The sequence below is a fragment of the Hylobates moloch genome, unplaced genomic scaffold (genome assembly GCF_009828535.3).
Source record: "Hylobates moloch isolate HMO894 unplaced genomic scaffold, HMol_V3 SCAFFOLD_47, whole genome shotgun sequence".
Classification (NCBI taxonomy): domain Eukaryota; kingdom Metazoa; phylum Chordata; class Mammalia; order Primates; family Hylobatidae; genus Hylobates; species Hylobates moloch.
The window spans coordinates 403,764-430,657 of NW_026652322.1; the positions used below are offsets into that span (position 1 = coordinate 403,764).

The 26,894-nt window shown below is 45.0% G+C and overlaps 2 protein-coding genes across 9 annotated transcripts in view; one reads left to right on the plus strand and one right to left on the minus strand.

Moving 5' to 3' along the window:
- Positions 1-1,179: 1,179 nt before the first annotated feature.
- LOC116463650 (protein regulator of cytokinesis 1) overlaps positions 1,180-26,894 on the plus strand; it is a 28,507-nt gene continuing 2,792 nt past the window's right edge. For 3 of the 8 annotated variants that reach the window (XM_032146843.2, XM_058434780.1, XM_032146840.2), the window contains exons 1-13: positions 1,180-1,337; positions 11,213-11,345; positions 11,894-12,016; positions 14,043-14,276; positions 14,355-14,525; positions 14,997-15,146; positions 15,635-15,782; positions 16,744-16,880; positions 19,222-19,317; positions 21,139-21,285; positions 21,510-21,620; positions 25,250-25,360; positions 26,118-26,217. In XM_032146843.2, coding sequence (XP_032002734.1) covers positions 1,327-1,337; positions 11,213-11,345; positions 11,894-12,016; positions 14,043-14,276; positions 14,355-14,525; positions 14,997-15,146; positions 15,635-15,782; positions 16,744-16,880; positions 19,222-19,317; positions 21,139-21,285; positions 21,510-21,620; positions 25,250-25,360; positions 26,118-26,217 — 1,672 coding nt within the window. In that variant the 5' untranslated portion in view covers positions 1,180-1,326. Of the gene's footprint in view, positions 1,338-11,212; positions 11,346-11,893; positions 12,017-14,042; positions 14,277-14,354; positions 14,526-14,996; positions 15,147-15,634; positions 15,783-16,743; positions 16,881-19,221; positions 19,318-21,138; positions 21,286-21,509; positions 21,621-25,249; positions 25,361-26,117; positions 26,295-26,617; positions 26,660-26,894 lie in introns of all 8 variants that reach the window. The other 5 variants (XM_058434778.1, XM_032146838.2, XM_058434779.1 and 2 more) reach the window with 3 other exon arrangements.
- LOC116463652 (RCC1 domain-containing protein 1-like) overlaps positions 6,955-26,894 on the minus strand; it is a 34,226-nt gene continuing 14,286 nt past the window's right edge. The window contains exon 10 of the transcript XR_009212106.1: positions 6,955-8,110. The gene's annotated coding sequence lies outside the window, so the exon portion shown is untranslated. The remainder of the gene's footprint in view (positions 8,111-26,894) is intronic.

Sequence of the window (26,894 nt, forward strand, 5' to 3'; positions counted from 1 at the left end):
GGGAAAAGGCATATGAAGAGGATTCACCTAAGTTACAGGTGGCCAATAAACACGAAAAATATGCAATTTCAGTTATAATCGTGCCAAACAAGGGAATGCCAGTATTATTATTTTACCTACAAAATGAGCAAAGATGTTTAAAAGTACAATAGAATTCAGCCCTGCTGAGGGTAACAAAAGGAGGGTACTTTTCCAGTGAGGCTTTGTGCAGAAGGCAAATTAATAAAGGGAGCATTCGGTAATTACACCTCTATGAATCAGCCGTACGAAAACGCAGGATGCATTTATAAATACATACATACATAAAGATTTCTGTATGAAGATATTCAGCCCAGCCTTATCTTTTAAATTATTATCTAAATATCAATAGCAGAATAGGCGAGATATCTACACACCAGGATATTATGCTACCATGAATCACTGGGAAAAAAATGTGATATATAAGCATTTAGGGATGTAACATGTTCATCGAAGAAAGGAGGCTACAAAAGTACTTTAATGTCTATTTTGAGTTTTAAATTTTTCATGTAACGATTTAGAAACTCATCTAATTTGATCAGGTGACTTAGGCAAATCATTCAAATCTTTTTGCGTTTCCTCTGCAATGGCGACAATACTTGCCATACAGGATTGTGGAAGTTAAATGGATAACTGGCGTTGAAACGTTCCAGGCTCATAAGCAGGACTCAATGTTCCTTCCCTTCCCCTTTAGTGTATGGCTTCTTACATCTGGGGAAGAGTCCCACCAAAGATCGATTCCAAGCTTCGCTTCTTGGATGAGCGAGGGAAACTAGGCGCTAACTTTCCTATTCATCCCCGCGCCCGTTCCGGGCAGCCGGGACTCAGGGAAGCCAAGCAGCCGCGGTGCTCTCAACTCCTTCCCCGCCGGCGCGCTTCGAATCCAAACTGCGCAGGGCGAGGAGGGGCGGCGTGTTCCGATGACGTAGCCGGCTCTGAAGAGGAGTCCCTTGAGGCTGCGGCCAAGCGAGGGAAGCGGGAGGCGCAGGCCACGCCTGGCCACTCACAGACAGTGACGTCATCCCCCGCCGCCACTCCAGCGCTTCTCAGGCCCTGCTCGCGAGTCCCCGCCCCGATTACGCACCCGCGACTTCAGCCCGAGGGGCGGGGATTTTCTTGGAGCGACGGGAAGCGACGCCAATCGCGACGAGGCTTCGCCCCGTGGCGCGGTTTGAAATTTTGCGGGGCTCAACGGCTCGCTGAGCGGCTACCCGGAGTGACATCGCCGGTGTTTGCAGGTGGTTGTTGCTCTCGGGGCCGTGTGGAGTAGGTCTGGACCTGGACTCACGGCTGCTTAGAGCGTCCGCCATGAGGAGAAGGTGCGGGTTGCGGGGAAATCGAGGGGACGCGGGAGGGAGCGACGCCCGTCTTGGGTGCGGGGCCTGTTCAGGGGTGCAGGACCCGTGCAGGGTCCCGGGTCTAGATCGTCACGGCAGTCGGCGTCGAGTGAGGCCGGGGGCGCTGAGGGACAGGGTCTGGAGGCGGCGAGCCAGTGCGAGGGCCGCGGCTGTGAGACCTGACGCGCTGTCCCCCGGCGGCCGCGGGTGCCCGTAGGCTCAGACGCCCGGGGGGGGGGCTGAGCGCCGGTGCCCGGACGCGGCAGGGCGGTCGAGGCCGGTGGCCCGGGGCGGCCTCCACCCAGGCGGTCAGCGCTGGCGCTTGGACCCCACCCTCCCCGCCCGCGGCGTCTCAGGTGCCGCTTCTTGGCGCAGATGACTCGTTGTAAACCTTCTGCGGTCGTGGCTTCTCTTTAAAGCTGTTAAGTTTATTTATCGTTGTTTTTCTTTGTTTAATTCTTTTTTTTTATTTTTGTGGAAACGCGGTCTCCCTATGTTGGCCAGGCTGGTCTCGAACTCCTGGCTTCAAGTGATCCTGCCACCTCCGCCTCCCAAAGTGTTGGGATTACAGGCGCGAGCCACCGTGCCCGGCCCGTTATTTTTCTTTATATCTGTCCAGCGGTGTTAACGTTTTGTTTGAATTGGAAACATAGTTTGTTTCTTTGCAAGTTAAGAAACAGATTATGGAATTCTTTTCCGGTCGTTTTAATAACTTCCTAGGCATTGTTGGGGAGGGACTGTACGACTTGAAATCGGGACCAGACGGTGACACTGCCACTTACCAACCTTGTGACTTCCAAATATTAACTTTATTTTCTGAAAGTTGTGGATGAAGTTTTGTGATGAAACAGCGTTAAATAATTTGTAGTTTTTGGTGGAACTGATTGTTCTAAGGCTTTGTAAGATTCTTCATTTCATGATCACTAATTCTGATCAGTCGTTTTCTAATGCTTGCCCTCAGAATAATGAGAATTGAGTGCCAACATGGTGAAACCCCGTCTTAACTAAAAATACAAAAATTAGCCGGGCCTGGTGGCGCGCCTGTACCCCCAGCTTCTCAGGAGGCTGAGGCAGGAGAATCGCTTCAGCCTAGGAGGCAGAGGTTGCATGAGCCGACATCTCAACACTGCACTCCAGCCTGGGCGACAGAGTGAGACTACGTCTCTTAAAAAAAAAAAAAAAAAGTCCATTAACAGTTTATGAATTATGTAGGCATCTCCTCTATCAAGGGATTGAATGAAGCAGGAGAAAAAGTTACCCTTTAATGTTGGTTCCAGGCTAATGCATATAATTAACTTTTTTTCTTTTTTTTTTTTTTTTTTTTTTTGAGACGGGGTCTCACTCTGTCACCCAGGCTGGAGTGCGGTGGCGAGATTGCTCACTGCAGCTTTGACCTCTGAGGCTCAAACGAAACTCTGGCCAGAATTAATTATGGTTATCGATCCCCGAAACAGGTTGTACAGGAGATCAACAAAGCTCCTTCTCTGGAGTGCTAAGAAAAAATAGGGCAGTGGATCAGTGAAGGGTGCCTGAAGGTAGGAAACAATTTAGAGGACCACTGTGAGATATCTTCCAGTCCAGTGATTTATGTTCAGGACTGGAAAAACTGACTCATTTTACAACCTTTGTGTCCTTGAGTGGTAGTCTTTGTATGCACTCTGATTTTTTCAGTGAGTCTAAAAAAAAACTCAGACTTGCTCCTTTTAGGGGATTACCTGAAACAGTTTAGCCAGGGAGTATTTAAGTGTATCATGATAATTGTTCATAATGATTGCTCTGAAGCATCTTAAGATCATACAACTTTTTTGAAATGTCACATTATTCATTCAAAAAGACTTCTTGGGCCCGGCACAGTGGCTCACACCTGTAATCCCAGCACTTTGGGAGGCCAAGGTGGGAGGATGACTTGAGCCCAGGAGTTCAAGACCAGCCTGGGCAACATAGCAAGACCCTGTCTCTATTTAAAAAATAATAATTTATACTAAAAAAGAAAAGAAAAATACTTCTTGAATGTTTGTTATATACAAGGAACCATTCCAAGTGTTGGGGATGTAGCAGTGAGCAAAAGTGGCATCCCTGCCCTCACAGAGTTTATATTCTAATAGCAAAAGAGGAGTGTAATAAATAAGTTAGTCTTAAATGGTGATAAGTGCTATGTAGAGAAATCAAGGGGATAAGAAGTACTGAAGGTGTAGGAAGGGGGGTTGTGGTTTTAAAGAGATGGGTCAGCAAAGGCCTCCCTGAGAAGGTGATCTCTGAGCAAAGACCTAAGAAGGAAAACGGCGAAGCCATGCAGCATGGGGGAAAAGAGATCTAGGTAGAGGAATCAGCAAATCAAAGTGCCCTAAGCAGGGATAGCGCCTGTTATGTTCCAGAAAGAGCAAGGAGGTCACTGTGACAGGAATAGAATGAGCACTGAGGTCAAAAGAAATGGCTTTCAGATGGAATGGGGCTCCACAGGTCTTTGGAAAGTCAAAGGCTTTTCCTTAGAGTGAGATGGCAAGTCATTGGAGGGTTCTGAGTAGATTAGGACTTGGGGCTCCTGTGTTGACAATAGACTTAAGGAGGCCAGCATCGAAGCAGGGAGACCAGTTAAGAGGCCCCTGCCATACAGCAAAAAGTTGGTGGTGGTGACCTGGACCAGGGTGGGGGTAGTGGTAGCAGCAGAGGTCAGGAGGAGTGAGATTCTGCCTGTCTTGTGTAGATAATGCTACTGGCAGGCATATAAGAAAGAAGTGTCAAGGATGATACAAGATTTAAGTTAAAAAAAAAATTAAGTTCAGTACAATTTGAATGTTAGGAAGAGTGAGAAATGTTTTTAATTCTTTGAAAATGATCCTCTTACAGGAACTGTCTCTAACTAGAATAATAATAACGGGTGTTTGGTAATTCCAAACACCCATTTCCAACAGGCCAAATTAAATGCGTTATATATTAGTAAAATTTTATTTTATTTTTTTTTTTTTTTTGGAGACAGTCTTGCTCTGTTGCCCAGGCTGGAGTGCAATGGCACAGTCTCAGCACATTGCAACCTCCGCCTCCTGGGTTCACTGGGTTCAAGTGGTTCTCCTGCCTCAGCCTCCTGAGTATCTGGAATTACAGGCACTCACTACCACACCCAGCTAATTTTTGTATTTTTAGTAGAGGTGGGGTTTCACCATGTTGGCCATGCTTGTCTCGAGCTCCTGATCTCAGGTGATCCGCCTGCCTTGGCCTCCCAAAGTGCTGGGATTACACACATGAGCCACCGTGCCCGGCCATAGTAAAAATCTGTAAGCTTTTCAATTAAGTCACAAATCAAAAACATTTCAGATTATGGGCCGGGCACAGTGGCTCACGCCTGTAATCCCAGCACTTTGGGAGGCCGAGGCGGTCGGATCACGAGGTCAGGAGTTTGAGACCAGCCTGACCAACATGGTGAAACCCCGTCTCTACTAAAAATACAAAAATTAGCCAGGCGTGGTGGCGTGTGCCTGTAATCCCAGCTATTCAGGAGGCTGAGGCAGGAGAATCGCTGGATCCCAGGAGGCAGAGGTTGCAGTGAGCTGAGATCACGCCATTGCACTCCGGCCTGGGTGCCAGACTGAGACTCTGTCTCAAAAAAAAAAAAAAAAAAAGAAAAACCAAAAAAGTTTTAGATTATGTGCCAAGATATTTTTAATAACAGCTCTGAGGTATAATCCACATACCATACAATGTACTTAAATTGTGTAATTTTAGTGATTTTCAGAATATTCAGAGTTGTGCAATCATCACTGCAATCAATTTTAGAACATTTTTATCACCCCTTTAAAATCCCATTAGGAGTCAATCCCCTTTCACCCCATGGTCCAAATTCTCCCCAGCCCCAACTACAAATCTACTTGTCGTCTAGGCAAGGTGGTGCACACCTATAATTCCAGCACTTTGGGAGCCCAAGGTAGGAGGACTACTTGAGCCCAGGAGTTCAAGAACAGCTTGGGCAACATAGGGAGACTCTACCTCTACAAAAAAAAAAAACAGGTATTTATTTATTTTTTATTTATTTATTTATTTTTTTTTTTTTTTTTTTTGAGATGGAGTCTCACTCTGTCACCCAGGCTGGAGTGCAGTGACACGATCTCAGCTCACTGCAACCTCCACCTCCCGGATTCAAGCACTTCTCCTGCCTCAGCCTCCCGAGTAGCTGGGATTACAGGTGCCCACCACCACGCCCAGCTAATTTTTGTATTTTTACTAGAAACAGGGTTTCACCATATTGGCCAGGCTCGTCTCAAACTCCTGACCTCGTGATCCGCCGGTCTTGGCCTCCCAAAGTGCTGGGATTACAGGAGTGAGCCACTGCGCCCGGCCTAAAAAAGAAGTTTTTTTGTTTAAGTTAGCTGGGTATGGTGGCTGACATCTGTAGTCTCAGCTACTCCGGAGGCTCAGGTGGGAGGATCACCTGAGCCTAGGAAGTTGGGGCTGCAGTGAGCCATGATCGTGTTACTGCACTCCAGCCTAGGTGAAAGAGGGAGACCCTGTCTCAAAAAACCATACAAACCCCAAATCTACTTTTTACCTATTCTGGATATTTCATATAAACGGAACCATAGCTCTGGTCTTTTGTGACTTGCTTCTTTGACTTAGCATAATGTTTTCAAGGTTTATTGCCAAATAATATTCCATTGTATGGCTATATACTACATTTTATTTACCCATTAATAAGTTGATGGCCATTTGTATTTTTTTTTTTCACTTTTTGGCTATTATAAGTAATGCTACTATAAACATTTGTGTAGTTTTCGTATAAATGTGTTTTCATTTCTTTTGGGCAAATACCCAGTAATAAAATTGCTGGGTTATATGAACTCTGTTAAACTGAGGGGCTGGGTGCAGTGGCTCATGTCTGTAATCCCAACACTTTGGGAGGCCGAGGTGGGAGGATTGCTTGGGCCCAGGAGTTCAAGACCAGCCTGAGCAACATGGCAAACCTTAAAAAAAAAAAAATTAGCCAAGCATGATGGCATGTCTGTGGTCCCAGCTACTTGGGAGACTAAGGTGGGAGAATTGCTTGAGCCCGGGGCGTTGAGGCTGCATTGAGCTATGATCACACCACTGCACTCCATCCCAGGTGACAGTGAGGCCCTGTCTCAAAATACAAAAAAACAACTGAAGAACGACCAGACTATTTTCCAAAGAGGCTGTGCCATCTTGCATGCCCACAAGCAGTGTCTGAGGGTTCTAGTTCCTCTAGATTCTCACCAATACTTTTTGCTATATTTTTTTTATTATACCATCCTGTTGGCTATGAAGTGGTTTTGATTTGCATTTCCCTAATGACTAATATTGAGCATCTTTTCATGTGCTTATTGGCCATTTTTAGATCTTCTTTGGAGAAATGTCTATTCAGATTCTTTGCCCATTGTGCTAGATTTTTTTTATTCAGAAAAACGATCACTTTACCTTCTAGATGTGTTACAGAGATAGGCAGCCCTGCTTGTAAACCTTCGTCAGGATCCAGAGTGCATAATACCTCTATTAGGTTAGGTAGGTTAGGAGCATAGGACCCTTTGGCAGGAATTCAGGGCCATTCATTTTACATCTATTGAACAACTACTGTGAGTTAGGGTGTGGTAAAATGAAGATGAATAAGATGTGGTGGTCCTTGCCCTTGAGTTTATGGTCTACTAGGGGGCTGGGGGGGAAATGGTAAGTGAGTGACAAGTCCACAGCTCTCCAGAGGAGGTGGTGGCATATAGACAGAACCGAATGTACAAAGCACGGTGGCATCAGAAAATGAGAGCTGCATGTGGTTTATTGAGGGGCACTGTTCAGGAAATGCCCAGGAAGTTTAGTTGGCCAGAGACCTGGGGAGTGTCAAGTGGGAGAGATTAGCAGACAGACTCGGAGAGGTTTTAGAAGGCCTTTCCACAGAAGGTGATTGAAATATTTCCTGAGGGCAGTGGGGCCTTTGAAGGGGAGTAGTTAAGCAGGGATCTGATGGGATTTATTATTATGAACAACTAGCTGTTATATGGAGATTGGCTGGGCAGGGGTAGGTCTGTCAGACTGAGGAGACTGGGATACTTAAGTAATGACCTTCAGAGCAGTGCCCCCGGCTGGCCTGTCTGGAAGCCAGGGTTTTGCATCCAGATCGAATATTGGCCACAGATTGGATCTTAAAAGTTATTTTTAATAAAATGGTAATATTAGGATTTTAACTTGTGCATTCTTGTGTCTTCAAAATGAAGTGCAAAAGGAGTGTTTGCCTGGGGAAGCTCTTTAGTTGGACTTTAGTTGAGATTATGTTAAATAAATGCCTTACTTACTGTTAACATTTCTCTTTTTTTCCTTTAAGTTCTGTTGGACTTGAACTGTTAACATTTCTAAAGTGAAGGGAGTACAGTAAATTCTTTTAAACATTTGTCAGTATTTGGGTATTGGTATGGCCATCTGGTATAGGTAACAGGTATTTGTGTAGAAATGTTTCTTCAACAAGGACGGGCAACCTCTAAACTGGGATTTCGTGGCTGAAGATATTTTGGATGTGAATGTATTAACAGCTTTGGAGAGACACATTGTTAGAGATCCAGGCTGGTGACTTGTAGAACCACTGAAAGCTCTGAGACAGAAAGGGGCCAATGAAAGTCTCTAGTTCCAATTGGGTGTGGATGGCACACAAAGAGCTTAAGAGTTTAAGTGATTTGCTGCAGGCTTCTCGGCCGACTAGAAGCAGAGCACATCTAGATTGTAGTTTCTCTGGTGCCAGGGCAGTCTTAGTTGTCCTGTTATACCTAAGAAAAGGGAGAAAAATTTCTATTCTTTAAATGTTCTGTAAAGCAGACCAATGGTTATAATTTTTAAAGTAAGCTTTTCTTAAAAGATAAGATACAGAAGCCAGTTAAATTTGTATTTTAGATAAATAATTTTTTGTTAAAATAAGCTTTTGGTAATTGAAGAATAACATACATTCAGAAACGTACAGAAATCAAGTGTAAACTCAGTGAATTTTTCACAGTTGATGCACCTGTGTAAGCAGCAACCCAGAAGCCCTCTACCAGTCACTGCCTCCCCTGAGCCAAAAGAACCACTATCCTGACTTCTGAAAGCATAGATTAGTTTGGCCTGGTTTTGTTTTTGCTTTTTTGTTTTCGTTTTTGAGATAGGGTGCTGCTTTGGAGTGCAGTGATCACAGCTCACTGCAGCGTCATCCTCTCAGGCTCAAGCAATCCTCCCACCTCAGCCTCCTGAGTAGCTGGGACTATAGGCATACGTCACCGTGCCCAGCTAATTTTTTTTTTTTTTTTTTTTTTTGTAGACACAGAGTCTCACTATGTTGCCCAGGATGATCTGAAACTCCTGGGCTCAACCAGCCCTCCTGCCTCAGCCTTGCAAGGTACTAGGAATACAGGCGTGAACTACCGTGCCTGGCCAGTTTTTGCCTGTTTTTGAACTCTCTGTCAATGGAATCACATAGTGATACACACTTGCATATCTGGTGGCTTTTGCTCAGCCTAAAGTGTTAGTTTCTTTTTCCTTCCTCTTCCTTCCCTTTACAACTTTTTTTTAGTTTTCTTTTACTTCATTAAAAAAACGAAAAGATTTGAGGTATAATTCATACACAGTAAAACAGACTCGCTTTACAGGTAGTTTCTTTTTTTGTTTGTTTTTGAGACGGAGTCTTGCTCTGTCGCCCAGGCTGGAGTGCAGTGGCGCAATCTCGGCTCACTGCAAGCTCCGCCTCCCGGGTTCACGCCATTCTCCTGCCTCAGCCTCTCCGAGTAGCTGGGACTACAGGCACCCGCCACCACGCCCAGCTAATTTTTTTTTGTATTTTTAGTAGAGACAGGGTTTCACCGTGGTCTCGATCTCCTGACCTCGTGATCCGCCCGCCTCGGCCTCCCAAAGTGCTGGGATTACAAGCGTGAGCCACCGCACCCGGCCACAGGTAGTTTCAATTGTATACTGTTATATAATCGCCATCAAGATCTAGAACTATTTCATCACCCCAAAAAAGTAAAATAAATAAATAAAATAGAAAAATAATAATTTGAGCTTTATCCATATCATGTGTAGTGTGTTCATTTTCTTTTTTGAGACAGTTTCGCTCTGTCGCCCAAGCTGGAGTACGGTGGTACGAACTTGGCTCACTGCAACCTCGGCTCACTGCAAATCCCGCCTCCCAGGTTCAAGCGATTCTCCTGCCTCAGCCTCCCCAGTAGCTGGGATTACAGGCGCACCACCACACCCAGCTAATTTTTTGTGTTTTTAGTAGAGATGGGGTTTCCCCATGTTGGCCAGGCTGGTCTCCTGACCTCAAGTGATCTGCTCCCCTCGGCCTCCCAGAGTCCTGGAATTACAGGTGTGAGCCACTGCATCCAGCCGGTTTGTTCATTTTCATTGCCATATTAGTGCCTTGTAGGAATGTACTATTCATTCTGTTGATAGACATCTAGGCTGTTTCTGTTTCCATGCTATTATGAGTAGTGCTTCTTTAACCATTCTCATATATGTCTTTGGTGAACGTATGTGTTCATTTCTGCTAGGTTTGTATGTAGAGGTAGAACTGCTGGGTTCAGCTTTAGTAGATAGACTGCCAACAGTTTTTAAAATAGTTGTACCAATTTACACCATGCCAGCAGCATATGAAAGTTCTCACTTTTCTATATACTCACCAACACTTAATGCTGTCTTTTTAACTTTAGCCATTCTTTGAGCTGCTAGTTGTAATTTAAGAAGAATAGGCCAGGCGTGGTAGCTCATGCCTGTAATCCTAGCACTTTGGGAGGCTGAGGCGGGTGGATCACTTGAGGTCAGGAGTTCGAGACCAGCGTGGCCAACATGGTGAAACCCCATCTCAATGGCTTTTTAACTTTAGCGATTCTTTGAGCTGCCAGTTGTAATTTAAGAATACTGGTCTGGGCACAGTGGCTCATGCCTGTAGTCCCAGCACTTTGGGAGGCCGAGGTGGGTGGATTTTTGTGTTTTTGTAAAAATACAAAAATTAGCTGGGTGTGGTGGCACACGCCTGTAATCTGAGCTACTTGGGAGGCTGAAGCAGGAGAATTGCTTGAACCTGGGAGGCAGAGGTTGCAGCGAGCTGAGATCTCACCACTGCACTCCAGCCAGGGCAACGGAGAGAGACTCAAAAAAAAAAAAAAAAAAAAAAAAAAGAAAAGAAAAATAAAATGGCCAGGCATGCTGGCTCACATATGTAATCCTAGCACTTTGGAAGGCCGAGGAGGGCGGATCACTTGAGGCCGGGAACTCAAGACCCACCTGGCTAACATGGCGAAACCCCATCTCTACTAAAAATACAAAAATTAGCTGGGCGTGGTAGCACGTGCCTGTAGTCCCACCTACTCGGGAAGCTGAGTCAAGAGAATCATTTGAACACAAAAGGTAGAGGTTGCAGTGAGCCAAAATCGCACCACTGCACTCCAGCCTGGGCAACAGAGCAAGATGCTGTCTCAAAAAAAAAAAAAAAGGAAAAAAAAAAAACCACCAAAAAATAGTAATAAATTACCAGATATTTTGTAGGAGTTTCTCACCAGCAAGTTCTTGTGTTAGTTTATTTTACCAACATTTTTGTCCGGTTTTTCTTTAGTAAAAGTATTTATAATTCTGTATTATACTTCCATAGGTAGATCATTGTTGAAAGTCCAGAAGGTTGAACTTCCATGATATAATATGATATGAAATCTTGCATTGCTAGTGGCATTTGGTAGGAAAAGGGATGGGGAGTGGTTAAAGGTGAATTAAGCTGAATGCTCGTTTTCAATTTGTTTTTTTCTCGAGGCCGCTGAGAAGCTAGTCTTTTTAGTTCTTGAAAATAGTGCTTTTAGTCCAGAGGCTGTGACTGATGTAACTAACAGGCCTTAGTTTTTGGTTTTCAGTGAGGTGCTGGCGGAGGAGTCCATAGTATGTCTGCAGAAAGCCCTAAATCACCTTCGGGAAATATGGGAGCTAATTGGGATTCCAGAGGACCAGCGGTTACAAAGAACTGAGGTGGTAAAGAAGCATATCAAGGTGGGTTGAATAGTACTGGTCTCTGCTTTGGACCAGGGTAAGGATGTTGGTTCTCACCCGAGATAGCATACAGAAGGGACATGTGATCATCAGCATTAGGATAGCACAGGCTCTTCCTGGTTGGTTTGGTTTGGTTTTGAAGTCCCTTCTTGAAATTTGAGGAGGCTGAGTGCGGTGGCTCATGCCTGTAATCCCAGCACTTTGGGGGCCGAGGCTTATGGATTGCTTGAGGTCAGGAGTTCAAGACCAGCCTGATCAACGTGGTGAAACTCCGTCTCTACTAAAAATAAAAAAATTAGCCGGGCATGGTGATGAGCACCTGTAATCAATCCCAGCTACTCGGGAGGCTGAGACAGGAGAATCTATTGAACCTGGAAGATAGAGGTTGCAGTGAGCCAAGAGCACACCATTGCACTCTAGCCTGGGCAACAGAGCGAGACTCCATCTCAAAGAAAAAAAGAAAAAAGAAATTTGAGGAGTTTGGTATTGGTGTTGGGAGTTTTTTTCCTCCATTGCCCCAAACTTATGGACTGTTTTCCCTCTTGTAGGAACTCCTGGATATGATGATTGCTGAAGAGGAAAGCCTGAAGGAAAGACTCATCAAAAGCATATCCGTCTGTCAGAAAGAGCTGAACGCTCTGTGCAGCGAGTTACGTGTTGAGCCCTTTCAGGTCCGTGGCAGCCCACAGGGTCGCTGGGGATCTGTCTGGGGCCTGAGACTGAGAAAGTAACGTTGACTTGGGCCTGCAGATGGAAGGCTTCCTCATAGGGATGGAGCTAGACGTAAGAAGTGGGGAAAACATGCTGTGTAGTTAATTAGGCCCAGCAGAGTAATTCTCACCTCTGTAGAGAGTTGCCCTGGTAAGAGATGAAGCAACTAATAGATGATCAAAAAGAAGCTGCTGCTTACCATAGTTTTGCTTTGTAGGGAATATGATTTTTTTTTTTATAAACTCTGAGAAAAAGGTAGGCTAGATGGTGCTGCACTGTTCTTTCTCTGAAAGAAAATGAAAACAGGAACAAAAGTAACTAATGATTAAAAGGAATACTATGAAAAAACCAACCTTTGTGGGTTTTATCATACCCAGAAACTGCATACCACTGAACCAGCCAAAATGGCTTCTTCAGAAGAAATGTCTCAAAAGCTGGAATACTGGAGTGCATAGTCCATTTCAGAGCATGCCATGATATCCATTTGGGTATGGAGCTGAGAAGTGGCTATATTGTGGTCCACTGCAAGTCAGGGACTTGAGTGAGGACACCAGCAAGGATGAAATGAATAACAGACGGGGTCCTGAAAATCTCTGCTTAAACCAGTAAAAATAGTGCCAGGATCATAAAAATTAGGACAGATGTGGAGCTTGGAAAGATAATGAGTACACCCATAAGGTTCTCAGATCCCTCTTCCTGTTACAGGAAGACCTGCCTGGATATCTATTTGGAGTTAGCTTAGGAGGGAGACCACCTTTAAAGGGCAAAGGATAATTCACACCTGGTAGCCAAGAGCAATCAGGCAGAAGAGAACATGAAGTGGAGTTTCCTGGAGTCAACATAAATGTCATAAATATAATTGATTTTGGACATAGTTTCTTTTTTCACATTTGATGTGAAATTGGGCGAGAAGTGAGGTGTACAATGATACATCTCCTTTAAGTTACCTGATGTTCCTAGTTCACAATGTTAAATGAAATTGTGTAAATGTATAGGACATTTAAGAAAAATTTATATGTCCTATAAAAAATGCCACTTTTTTTTTTTTCTTGTTAACCAGTTAGGAGTAGAGCAGGGACTATCAGATGGGATTTTGTTGGTAAGGTGAGACGATGTTCATAGGATTAACAGGATGAGTATTTAGATATGAGCTAGGCATGCCACCCTATAGCTAACCCAAAGCAAGCTTTCCAGCCAATTTACAATTTTATTTATTTATTTATTTATTTAGAGACAGAGTCTCACTGTGTCGTCCAGGCTGGAGTGCAATGGTGTGGTCTCAGCTCACTGCAACCTCCGCCTCCCGGGTTCAAGCGATTTTCCTGCCTTATTCTCCCAAGTAGCTGGTATTACAGGTGTCTGCCACCATGCCTGGCTAATTTTTCTATTTTTAGTAAAGATGGGGTTTCACCATGTTGGCCAGGCTGGTCTCGAACTGCTGACCTCGTGATCCGCCCATCTTGGCCTCCCGAAGTGCTAGGATTATAGGCGTGAGCCACCGTGCCTGGCTGCCAATTTACCCGTTTTATAAAAGTGCCTGGTGCCTGGAGTAGTCTAATCATAGAGACAAAAGGTATAATGGTGGTTGCCAGGCTTGGAGAAGGGAAAAAATGGGGACTTATTGAGTATGAAGTTTCTTTTTTGCAAGAGGAAATGAGTTTTGGAGGTGATGGTCATGATTGCACAACAATATGACTGTACTTAATACCACTGAACTATATACTTAATGGTTAGATGGTAAATTTTATGTTATATGTATTCTACCACAAGTTTTAAAATTGCGGGGGAAAGTACCCTGGTACTTATTCATCTTTCCTCACTGGAACCTTCCTTAGGAGACCCTCTTTTTGCCATATTCTGTTGACCATGAGTTGACTTACTTCTAAGTTTAACTGAAAGTCTGTCGTCCACGCCTTATGTTGTCCTTCTCTTCCTTTGAAGGAATTCACTTGGAATCTTATAACAGTGGTACATTGTCTTATTCAGGAAGAAGGAGAGACAACCATCTTGCAACTAGAAAAAGATTTGCGCACCCAAGTGGAATTGATGCGAAAACAGAAAAAGGAGAGAAAACAGGAACTGAAGCTACTTCAAGAGCAAGATCAAGAACTGTGTGAAATTCTTTGTATGCCCCACTATGATATTGACAGTGCCTCAGTGCCCAGCTTAGAAGAGCTGAACCAGTTCAGGCAACATGTGACAACTTTGAGGGAAACAAAGGTACACTGCCTACATTTGTACTTCCTAAAAGTCACTTTGGTTTTCCTCTAGATATCTTGTAATTGCTTTGTTTTAAAGGCTTCTAGGCGTGAGGAGTTTGTCAGTATAAAGAGACAGATCATACTGTGTATGGAAGAATTAGACCACACCCCAGACACAAGCTTTGAAAGAGATGTGGTGTGTGAAGACGAAGATGCCTTTTGTTTGTCTTTGGAGAATATTGCAACACTACAAAAGTTGCTACGGCAGGTACTGTCTTCTCAAATTATGCCCTAGGATCTCCGTAGTATATAGCAGTTTGAACAAAACTGACAGCTGTTTCTTCAGTCTTAAATAAGGAGACAACGTAAGGTAAGAGAATGAGGGAAGCTAAGGATAGTAATATATGATATACAACCTTGATTTTTGTTTAACAGTTAAAAAACCTTTGTATGTAGCTCCAAGAAAATGAAATTATAGATGAAATAATATTAATCATTTGAATTAGACTAGTGTTTAATTAAAATTGTTCTCAGTTCTAAATTTGAATGCTAATTCTTGGGGTCTGAGATCCTGACAGCCTTACAGCTTGTGTTTAGGAGGCATGAAAACATGCTACTTTGAACCCTCATGAAAGTGCCTCCTGTACCCATGGGTCCAGACATTTCTTTGCGGGAGGCTGGAGGGCTAGCCTCTGTGCTGCTGCTTTGCTGTGAGTGACACTGGCTTTCTATGCTATAGCTGGAAATGCAGAAATCACAAAATGAAGCAGTGTGTGAGGGGCTGCGTGTTCAAATCCGAGAGCTCTGGGACAGGTTGCAAATACCTGAAGAAGAAAGAGAAGCTGTGGCCACCATTATGTCTGGGTCAAAGGCCAAGGTCCGGAAAGCGGTAAGAAACCCAATGGGTACTGGGTCAGCAGTCTTCTCGTAGCACTTCTGTGTTAGTCATAAAGACTGTTGATTTGGCCAGGCTCAGTGGTTCATGCCTCTAATCCCAGCACTTTGGGAGGCCGAGGCGGGTGAATCATTTGCGGTCAGGAGTTCGAGACCAGCCTGGACAACATGGCGAAACCCTGTATCTACTAGCCAGGTGGTAGTGGCGAGCGCCTGTGATCCCAGCTACTTGGGAGGCTGAGACAGGAGAATCACTTGAGCCTGGGAGGCGGAGGGTTGCAGTGAGCCAAAATCACACCACTGTACTCCAGTCTGGGCAAGAGAGTGAGACCGTCTCAAAAAAAAAAAAAAAAAAAAGGAGTGTTGATTTATAATACCTTTGTGGCTTTGCATTATAATTTTACTTAAAAGGGGGGGAACTTTTGCAAACCTTAGTGAATATAAAAGTATGACAGCCACCTTTAACAAGTTTCTTTCTTTCAGCTGCAATTAGAAGTGGATCGGTTGGAAGAACTGAAAATGCAAAACATGAAGAAAGTGATTGAGGCAATTCGAGTGGAGCTGGTTCAGTACTGGGACCAGTGTTTTTATAGCCAGGAGCAGAGACAAGCTTTTACCCCTTTCTGTGCTGGTTAGTACAGGAGTGAGGTCTTTGGTTTGTTTGTTTGGAGACAGGTCTTACTCTGTTGCCCAGCCTAGTCTCAAGTTCCTAGGCTCAAACAGTCCTCCCAACTTGGCCTCCCAAAGTGTTGGGCCACCACACCCAGCCAAAAGTGGGGTTTTCATGTGGCCTGTTCACTAGTTTTTAAGACATCCAGACATTCAACAGGAAGTATTTCCTCTTCTGAACAGATAAAGCCACCTTTTCAAGACATTTAGCATAACTGCCATTCCTGTATGAAAAAGCATTTGCAAATGTTATTGGGAAATATTGGTCTCTTGCTTTCTGAAGCAATATGTCATGGTAGCCTCTAGCTGTGAAGCTTAAGTTTTTATCAAGTGCTTACTTTTTGCCAGGTGCAGTGTCAAACCCTTAATATTATTTCACAGAATCCTCAAGAGGTGAGGATACTAAAGCACATAAATGCTGAGTAATTTAACCCAGAGACATATAGTGGTAAATGCCAGAGCCTGCGTTTGAGCCAAAAGGAGCTTGACTCCTGGAGCCCGACTCCTGGAGCCCAGCTGAATTCTAGTGTGAACTGAACTGAATATAAAGATGAAGCTATCCCAACTAAATTCAACAGATGTTTCTGCACATTTTCTGTGATCCACCCCTCTACTGGTTGGGCAAGACAGAAAAGCAGAATATGAAAGAAACCGAAGACAAGGCAAGAGATGATGCAGATTTTTGACAACATTATTTTAGTCTCTATACTAGTCTCTTAGGCCCTAGTTCCCCAAGCTGATTGTGACAAAGCTGGTTTTTATTAACCACTATATATCTATTACACACACACACACACGCCTCTTCCTGTATCAGTTTACTATAAGGAAAGAATCTATTTCCATTTTAGGGAATGGGGGATTCGTAAAATTGGATACTAAATACTAGAGGAATTGTTTTAAACTACTGGGCCTATATTTTGCAGAGGACTACACAGAAAGTCTGCTCCAGCTCCACGATGCTGAGATTGTGCGATTAAAAAACTACTATGAAGTTCACAAGGAACTCTTTGAAGGTGTCCAGAAGTGGGAAGAAACCTGGAGGCTTTTCTTAGAGTTTGAGGTATTGCCCTAGTTTTTGTGTTTTTAACTGTTAAGAAAGCATGCCAGGTACGGAATCAGTCCTTTGCCAGGCTTTCGATACCTCATCTTTATCATTCTCTCTGAATTTCTGCTGACTGCCTCTATTTGGTATGCTTATCTACAGGGTCTTTTAAGAGAAAAGCCCAAAATTAATGGCTTAAATAAAGTAGGCATTTCTTGCATGAATGAGGTTCAGAGGTGGGCAGTGTGGGGCAGGCATGGCAGATCTGCACAGTGAGCAGGACCCCAGGCTTCTCCGGCCCAGGGCGCTCCCCCACCACTAAGGGTGGACCCCATCTTCAGGGCCAGGATGGCTGCTACAGCTCCCACCCTAATGGTACTTTTTTTTTTTTTTGAGGTGGAGTTTCGCTCTTGTTGCCCAGGCTGGAGTGCAATGGCACGATCTTGTTTCACCACCACCTCCACCTCACAGGTTGAAGCGATTCTCCTACCTCAGCCTCCCGAGTAGCTGGGATTACAGGCATGCACCACCACGCCTGGCTAATTTTTTGTATTTTTAGTAGGGATGGGGTTTCACCATGTTGGCCAGGCTGGTCTCGAACTCCTGACTTCAGATGATCTGCCCACCTCGGCCTCCCACAGTGCTGGGATCACAGGCATGAGCCACCGTGCCTGGCCCAATGGCACATGTCATACAGTGTGGTGGAGGAAGGAACAAAGAAGGCATTGCCCCTCACTCCTTCAAGAGCTCTTCCCGGCTCTCTTCACAGCACCGTGGCTCACATGCTTTGTCACCTGCTGGTGAGGCTGGGTGAATTGCTGCCCCAGGTAAATTCTGGTTCTGTTAAACTAAGGAAGGAGAGAAGAATGGATGTTGGGGCAGGCAACTAACATTCTCTACCATTCCAGCTTTTGCTATGCTTAGAATATTGCATGGGTATTGATTCCTTTTCTTCTGATAGGCAGCATGGATGGGTTCCTTCAGAGCATTTTAGAGCTCAGGGACTGTGGTAAAGCAAGTGAGGCGTGTAGGGCACAGATTGAGGGAGACCTTGTTCTCGGGTTCATGGTGGCCCTGTTAGAGCTCAGAGGGCCTTCAGAGAATCTGAATTCAACTCCTTCAAGTTTACAGGCAGCAAACTAGGACTCAGAAGTAGAGAGAACTATGGGATATCTTACAGCTGCTTAAGAACAGATGTCTCTGTCCTCAGTTATTCTTTACTTCTGGTTACAAGAAGAGTAAACATAAATAAGGAGGCCAGGCATGGCGGCTCACGCCTGTAATCCCAGCACTTTGGAAGGCCGAGGCGGGCCGATCAGGAGGTCAAGAGATCGAGACCATCTTGGCTAACACAGTGAAACCCGTCTCTACTAAAAAAATACAAAAAAATTAGCTGGGCATGGTGGCTGGCGCCTGTAGTCCCAGTTACTCGGGAGGCTGAGGCAGGAGAATGGCGTGAACCCGGGAGGCGGAGCTTGCAATGAGCTGAGATCATCGCACCACTGCACTCCAGCCTCCAGCCTGGGCAACAGAGTGAGACTCCGTCTCAAAAAAAAAAAAAAAAAAAAACCATAAATAAGGAGCAAAGGCAGTGACCTTTGTTGACATGCCAATATTTAAGAAGAAAACAAGAAATGAATTACCATCCTCTTTAGTAACTATTGGCTGTCACCAATCAAGCAGTATGGAAGGGAAACAATTTAATTTTCAAGAGTATCTTATAAACTTTTCTGCCTATGTGCCCTTATTTTTGAGTATACACACCTAATTTATAATTACAAGCTATATACTTGCATTACTATTCTGATATACCGTATATGTTCTAAAAGAAAATACATGCTGCTCCGAGTGTAGTGGTGTTTATAACTCAATGATCACAGCCAGTTACAGATTTGTTCCTCTCCCACTCCCACTGCATTACTTGACTAGAAAGAAGACAGTCAAAAACAGAAAAGTTAACAAAAAGAAAAGTTAAAAAGAATGAGAAGCTTTAACAATTTACTTTTTTTTTTTTGAGTCTCGCTCGTTGCTCAGGGTGGAGTGCGGTGGCACAATCTCAGCTCACTGCACGCCACCCAGGTTTAAGTGATTCTCCTGCTTCAGCCTCCTGAGTAGCTGGGACTGCAGGTGCGCACCATCACGCTCACTAATTTTTTTATTTTTAGTAGAGATGGGGTTTCGCCATGTTGGCCAGGTTGGTCTCGAACTGTCGACCTCAGGTGATCCGCCCACCTTGGCCTCCCAGAGTGCTGGGATTACAGGCATGAGCCACCGCGCCTGGCGAGAACAAAGAATCTTGGCAGAAGTTATTGGTCTCATGGTGCCAGGTTTTCCACTAATTAAAATGTACTTTTCACAGAGAAAAGCTTCAGATCCAAATCGATTTACAAACCGAGGAGGAAATCTTCTAAAAGAAGAAAAACAACGAGCCAAGCTCCAGAAAATGCTGCCCAAGGTAATAATGTTGCTAAGCGTTTTTGGTGCTTGGTTACAAAGATACCTCACTATTTGTATGTCTTTTTCTTTCTATTGTTTAGCCCCAAAACTATTTTCTTCAGAGATTAGGCAGAGATAATAAGTTATATATTTAGTATAAGCAACTGCATATCAAGGTGTATTCGTTTGCTAGGACTGCCATAATAAAGCACTACAGGCCGGGTGTGGTGGCTCACGCCTGTAATCCCAGCACTTTGGGAGGCCGAGGCAGGCGGATCATGAGGTCAGGAGTTCAAGACCAGCCTGGTCTCTACTAAAAATACAAAACTTAGCCAGGTGTGGTGGCGGGCACCTGTAATCCCAGCTACTCAGGAGGCTGAGGCAGGAGAATCGCTTGAACCCAGGAGGCAGAGGTTGCAGTGAGCCAAGACCACGCCACTGCACTCCAGCCTGGGCAACAGAGTGAGACTCCATCTCAAAAAAAACAAAACAAAACACTACGGACTGGGCAGCTTCGACAACAGCAACTTATTTTCTCACAACTCTAGAAGCTGTAAATCTGAGATCAACATGTCATTGGCAGAGTTGGTTTCTTCTGAGGCCTTTCTCGGCTTTGTAAATGGTCGTCGTCTTCTCTGTGTGTTTACATGGTTTTCCCGCAATATGTGTGGCCTAAACACTCCCAGTCATATGAGATTAGGGCCCACCTAATGACCTCATTTTAACCTAATTCTTTTTTTTTTTTCCCCAAGAGATGGGGTCTCGCTGTGTTGACCAGGCTGGTCTTGGACTCCTGGCCTCAAGCAATCCTCCCATCTCGGCCTCAGGAACGCTAGGATTACAGGAATGAGCCACGATACCTGGCCTTAATTCTCTTTTTAAAGACGCTGTCTCCAAATACAGTCACGTTCTGAGGTACTAGGGGTTAAGGCTTCAACATTTGAATTTGGGGGAAACACAATTCAGCCAGTTACATAAGGAAAGCTTTTAAGAGAGAGAGTCCTGTGGGCTCCATTACCATTTTCCACTTTGATAATAATAATACCATTTTTTGAGTTAAGTCAGGGATATCATTTCAAAATGCTCTCATTTAGTAATTCATCTAATCCTTACAACATCCTTATGAGGTTGGTATTCTTTCCATTGTTACAGACGAGGAAACTGAGGTACTAAGAAATTAGGTAAATCTGGCCGGATGTGGTGGCTCACTCCTGTAATCCCAGGGCTTTGGGAGGCCGAGGCAGTTTGAGAACAGCCTGGCCAACATGATGAAACCCCATCTCTACTAAAAATATAAAAATTAACCACGCGTGGTGTATGCCTGTAATCCCAGCTACTCGGGAGGCTGAGGCACAAGAATCGCTTGAACCTGGGAGGTGGAGGTTGCAGTGAGCTGAGATCGTGCCACTGCACTCCAGCCTGGGCGACAGAGTGACACTGTCTCAAAAAAAAAATGTAAATTTGCTCACTGCTTCACAGCCAGTAAAGAGGGCGATTGCAGATTGAACCCCATTAAGTCTGATTTCAGAGTCCTACTCCTGATGTTCACTGCCTGTTTCATATTGCTGATCTTCCCTGTGCTGCCTCCAACTTCAGGCACCAAAATCTTAGTGGTTAAACTTTGGGTTCTTGCCATTTTCCACTCTTGTGTGTTGTGTGAATGAAATGTCCCCAGGCTTTGATTTCTGGTCACTCTGACCTGTACCCATGTGGGCCCAGCTACCTGAAATGAGGCTAATGATGCCCTGAGGAGGAGGAGTCACTCTCTAGGGAAAACATTGCATTTGGGCTTTGCACTAAAGAGTTGAAGTAATTAACATGTCCTTGTTTCTGGTCTCAGCTGGAAGAAGAGTTGAAGGCACGAATTGAATTGTGGGAACAGGAACATTCAAAGGCATTTATGGTGAATGGGCAGAAATTCATGGAGTATGTGGCAGAACAATGGGAGATGCATCGATTGGAGAAAGAGAGAGCCAAGCAGGAAAGAGTAAGTGTGAACGTGAACGCAAATTGGGAAAAGAGGAAGAAGGTAATCTGAGCAGCCCATAGTCTCTGCTAGGGACCAGGGTTTGTTGAATAGGGAGCCCGTGGCAGCTCTTTTTAGCTCTGGCTGCAGAGACATGGGCCTAGATTCCTGGCCCTGCTTCTGTTGCCATCCCAGACCTGCTCTCTTCCTGAGATTTATCACTGTTGCTTCTGACTTTCACACAGCAACTCAAGAACAAAAAACAGACGGAGACAGAGATGCTCTATGGCAGCGCTCCTCGAACACCCAGCAAGCGGCGAGGACTGGCTCCCAATACACCGGGCAAAGCACGTAAGGTAAACACAAGGCTTAGGAAACACTGATTTCAAGGGAGTGGGTGAGGGTAGTCCCAGCCACCTCTTTGAAGGGGGCCAGCCCCTCCACACCTGTGGGTATTTCTCATCAGGTGGGACGAGAGACTGAGAAAAGAAATAAGACACAGAGACAAAGTATAGAGAAAGAACAGTGGGCCCAGGGAACCAGCACTCAGCATACAGAGGACCTGCACCGGCACCGGTCTCTTGAGTTCCCTCAGTATTTATTGATTACTATTTTCACTGTCTCGGCAAGGGGAATGCGGCAGGAGGACAGGGTGATAGTGGGGAGAAGGTCAGCAGGAAAACATGTGAGCAAAGGAATCTGTGTCACAAATAAGTTCAAGGGAAGGTACTGTGCCTGGATGTGCACATAGGCCAGATTTATGCTTCTCCCCACCCAAACATCTCAGTGTAGTAAAGAGTAACAGAGCAGCATTGCCGCCAGCATATCTCGCCTCCAGCCACAGGGCAGTTTTCTCCTAAGAACAGAACGAATGTCGGTACGTACATCGGGTCTTACACCGAGACATTCTGTTCCCAGGGGCATGCAGGAGACGGAGGCCTTCCTCTTCTACTAATCCTCCTCAGCACAGACCCTTTATGGGTGTCAGGCTGGGGGACGGTCAGGTCTTTCCCTTCCCACGAGGCCATATCTCAGGCTGTCTCAGTACGGGGATATACCTGGACAATACCCAGGCTTTCTTGAGCAGAGGTCTCTGCGGCTTTCCGTGTGCATTGTGCCCCTGGTTAATTGAGAATGGAGAATGGCGATGACCTTTACCAAGCATACTGCCTGTAAACATATTGTTAACAAGGCACATCCTGCACAGCCCTAGATCCCTTAAACCTTGATTCCATACAGCACGTTTCTGTGAGCACAGGGTTGGGGCTAAAGTTGCAGATTAATAGCCTCTCAAGGCAAAACAATTTTTCTTAGTACAGATCAAAATGGAGTTTGTCTTCCTTTTCTACATAGACACAGTAACAGTCTGATCTTTCTTTTCCCTACACCTCTTGCCCTCTGTCCTACAGAGATGGGAAGGGTTTTTCTGTTCCTTTATGTCGAGTCCACTTGAGAGTGGATGGAAGGCTGAGTAGTGGCCTATAGTGACAGTCACAGAGTGGCCAGCTTTGGTGTCTGTGCTTGTTGAGTCCTTGCATTAAATTTGGGGGGCGGGGGGAGGGGAATGATTGCCAACATTCTGGTAACGATGAAAAGAAAGCTTCAGCGGTTTTCCTGAAAACCTGTAATGCCATTTTCCCTGTAAGACCAAGAGATGGCCTTGTGGTACCATGTGAAAAACAACGTTCACGCTTACTAAATGGAACATGTAATGATTCTTCATCTCTACAGCACAAAGTCAGAGAGGACTTTATTATTATTATTATTTTTTGAGACAGAGTTTCACTCTTGTTGCCTAGGCTGGAGTGCAATGGGTGATCTCGGCTCACTACAACCTCTGCCTCCTGGTTTCAAGCGATTCTCCTGCCTCAGCCTCCCAAGTAGCTGGGGTTACAGGCATGTGCCACCACACCCGGCTAATTTTGTATTTTTAGTAGAGACAGGGTTTCTCCATGTTGGCTAGGGTCTTGAATTCCTGACCTCAGGTGATCCACCCACCTTGACTTCCAAAGTGCTGGGATTACAGGCGTGAGCCACTGCCCCTGACCTACTTTTTTCTTTTTGATAAGTAAAAAAGCATTATTTCTTCTCCCTACTTATATTTTGTAACGTAAATTTATTATTTTTAGACGGTGTCTCGCTCTATCACCCACACTGGAATGCACTGGCGCCATCATGGCTCACTGCAGCTCAACCTCCTGGGCTTAAGTGATTCTCTAACCTCAGCCTCCCGTGTTGCTGAGACTTACAGGCACATGCCACCATACCCAGCTAATTTTTGGGTTTTTTTGTTTGTTTTTGAGTTTTAGTAGAGATGAGGTCTCACTAAGTTGTCCAGGCTGGTCTCAAACTCTTGAGCTCAAGTGATCCTCCTGCCTCAGCCTCCCAAAGTGCTGGGATTATAGGCATGAGCCACTGTGCCTGGCCTAAAATGTTTTGTTTTGTTTTGTTGAGATGGAGTCTCGCTCTGTTGCCAGGCCAGAGTGCAGTGGCGCGATCTCAGCTCACTGCAATCTCCGCCTCCTGGGTTCAAGTGATTCTCGTGCCTCAGCCTCCTGAGTAGCTGGGACTACAGGCCCGCGCCACCACGCCCACCTAATTTTTATATTTTTAGTAGAGATGGGGTTTCACTCTGTTGGCCAGGATGGTCTCAATCTCTTGACCTCAGAAGATCTGCCTGCCTCGGCCTCCCAAAGTGCTGGGATTACAGGCGTGAACCTCCCCCTCCCTAGTAGCTGGGATTACAGGCATGTGCTATCACACCTAATTTTGTATTTTTAGTAGAGACGGGGATTCTCCATGTTGGTCAGGCTGGTCTCATACTCCCGACCTCAGATGATCTACCCGCCTTGGGCTCCCAAAGTCTGGATTACAGGCATGAGCCACCATGCCCGGCCCCCTAAAATTTTTTTAATTAAAAAAAAAAAAGTTGGCTGGGTGCAGTGGCTCAAGCCTGTAATCCCAATACTTTGGGAAGCCAAGGTAGAGGGATTGCTTGAACTCAGGAGTTGGGAGACTGGGTAACATGTTGAAGCCCCATCTCTACTACAAATACAAAAATTAGCTGGTTGTGGTGGCACACGCCTGTGATCCCAGCTACTCAGGAGGCTGGGATGGGAGGACTGCTTGAGCCCAGGAGGTCGAGGCTGCAGTGAACCAAGATTGTACCACTGTACTTCAGCCTGGGTGACAGAGTGAGACCCCATCTCAAAAACATTTACAGCTCTTATCATTAGCATATCATAAGTTTTGACGTATGTAGGTTTACACAATGAAACTGTCACCATAATTTAGATAATCAACATTTCATGGTCTCCAAAGTTTCCTAGTGCCTCTTGTATTACCTCCCTCCTTCCCTGGCTCCTGGTTTGCCCCCAGCCTCTAGCTGTGGCAAGTAGGGATTTACTCTTTAACTATAGATTAGTTTGCATTTTGAAACATTTTACATAGAATCCCGCAGTACATATTCTTTTTTGTCTGGCTTCTTTCATTTAGTGTAGATTCATCTCTGTTGTTGTATGTATCAAAAGGTCACTCCTTTTTATTGTAGATCAATATTCATTCCACTGTATGAATTTACCACAGTTTGCTTGTCCACTTACCTGCTGGTGGGTATTTGGCCGTTTCCAGCTTTTGGCTGCTGCAGGTAGCTGTTGTGAACATTTACGTCTAAGTCTTTGTATGGATCTATGCTTTCATTTCTTTTGGGTAGAGACATCTAAGAGTGGAATGTCTGGGTCGTATGCCAGATGTCTTGTGCCACAGTGGTTGTACCATTTTACATTTCCATTTGCTGGATAGTGATAGGCTTTGAAAACTTTTCACAGGTTTCTTCAAACTATGCAGTATTAGACACAGCCCTTCACCATGTAAACCCGTCTTCCCTGGACTGCCTCCCATAGTCATTTCTCTGTAGGGTAGACGGGTTGCTGGAAATGCTGAGGATGTTACTGCACATCAGTTACCCATGTGCTCTTCTCCCTAGCTGAACACTACCACTATGTCCAATGCTACGGCCAATAGTAGCATTCGGCCTATCTTTGGAGGGACAATCTACCACTCCCCCGTGTCTCGACTTCCTCCTTCTGGCAGCAAGGTTAGTATGCCCTGTGTCTAAGCACATCCTCACATGCACCCCTAGCCTGTTCACCCAGAGGCCCCACCTACTTGTTCTAGATTCTAAGATCCCTGGATTTTGTTCTTATTGAGATGCTGAGAGTTGACAGATATAAGTTAGCTCACCATTAAATAATGGTCCAAAACTAATGTGCAAAAAAAGAGAACAGTCACTCTGAGCCCCACTGGTACCATACCATGGGAAGCAGTGGGATGTGTGGGAAACTGAGTCTACAGCGACCCTGCCTGATCTTCAATTCCAAGCCCAGTCTTCAGCTGGTATGGAGATAGGTCCCCTGCATGTGGGTTCTAGCCCAGTGAAACCAGATCACTAGACATACCAAGTACTCAGTAGAGATGTGGAAAGTATGTGGTAAAACACATTCAGTCTTTCAAATATTTTATTAGACTATGCTCAAGATAGGTGTTCTGTAAATCAGGAATTCATATTTAAAAAAATTTTTTTTCTAGAGACAGGGTTTTGCTATGTTGCCCAGACTGGTCTTGAACATGTGGCCTCAAGCAGTCTTCCTGCCTTGGCCTCCCAAAGTGTTAGGATTCTAGGCATGAGCCACACCCAGCCCCATATATATATATATATATAATTTTTTTTAACTAAAAATTATAGGATTATAGACAGGAATATAAAGATAGTCTCAGCCTTTGACCAGTGCAGGTATTGTGTGTGCGTGTGCACGTTCATTAGAAGGATGATACGTGGATCTCTTTCTCTGCAGCCAGTCGCTGCTTCCACCTGTTCAGGGAAGAAAACACCCCGTACCGGCAGGCATGGAGCCAACAAGGAGAACCTGGAGCTCAACGGCAGCATCCTGAGTGGTGGGTACCTTGGCTCGGCCCCCCTCCAGCGCAACTTCAGCATTAATTCTGTTGCCAGCACCTATTCTGAGTTTGCGGTAATTCACCTTTTCTAATATCTACCAGTCTCTGGGGAGCACACAGTTGGGGCAGAGTGGGTATCTTCCCAGGGGCACCCAGGCTATTAGCTAGGGCAGCTACCTTGGAGGCTGAGAATCCCTTTCCTGCTTTGACCATGGCGGGGTGGGTATGATTTAAGGGGGGGGTTGTATAGGAAGTTGGCAGCAGCAACTAGACATTTAACCTGGATCCTTCTGCTTAATACATACCATTCCCTGGCTGCAGGAGGCAACCCCTCTATCACTGCCCTGGTGCTCTCTTGGTGGAGTTCTTGGTAATTGTCTTAATTCTTTGTTCTTAGAAGGATCCGTCCCTCTCTGACAATTCCACTGTTGGGCTTCAGGTCTGTATGGCAACCCCTGCATGTCCCTTTTCCAAACTGATCTGTCATCTGCTGGCTTCATTCATCTGGGCACAGGGCTACCCTAACCAGTAATCTCGGCAGTGTTACAAAGGAAGCAGGAATTCCTATCATGGACTCAAAAAAACACATCTGATTTACATTCACAACAGATTAATAAAATTTGTTCAGACTTGAATTGGATTCTCAGCCCCTAAAGTCAAGCAGTTTTAAATCA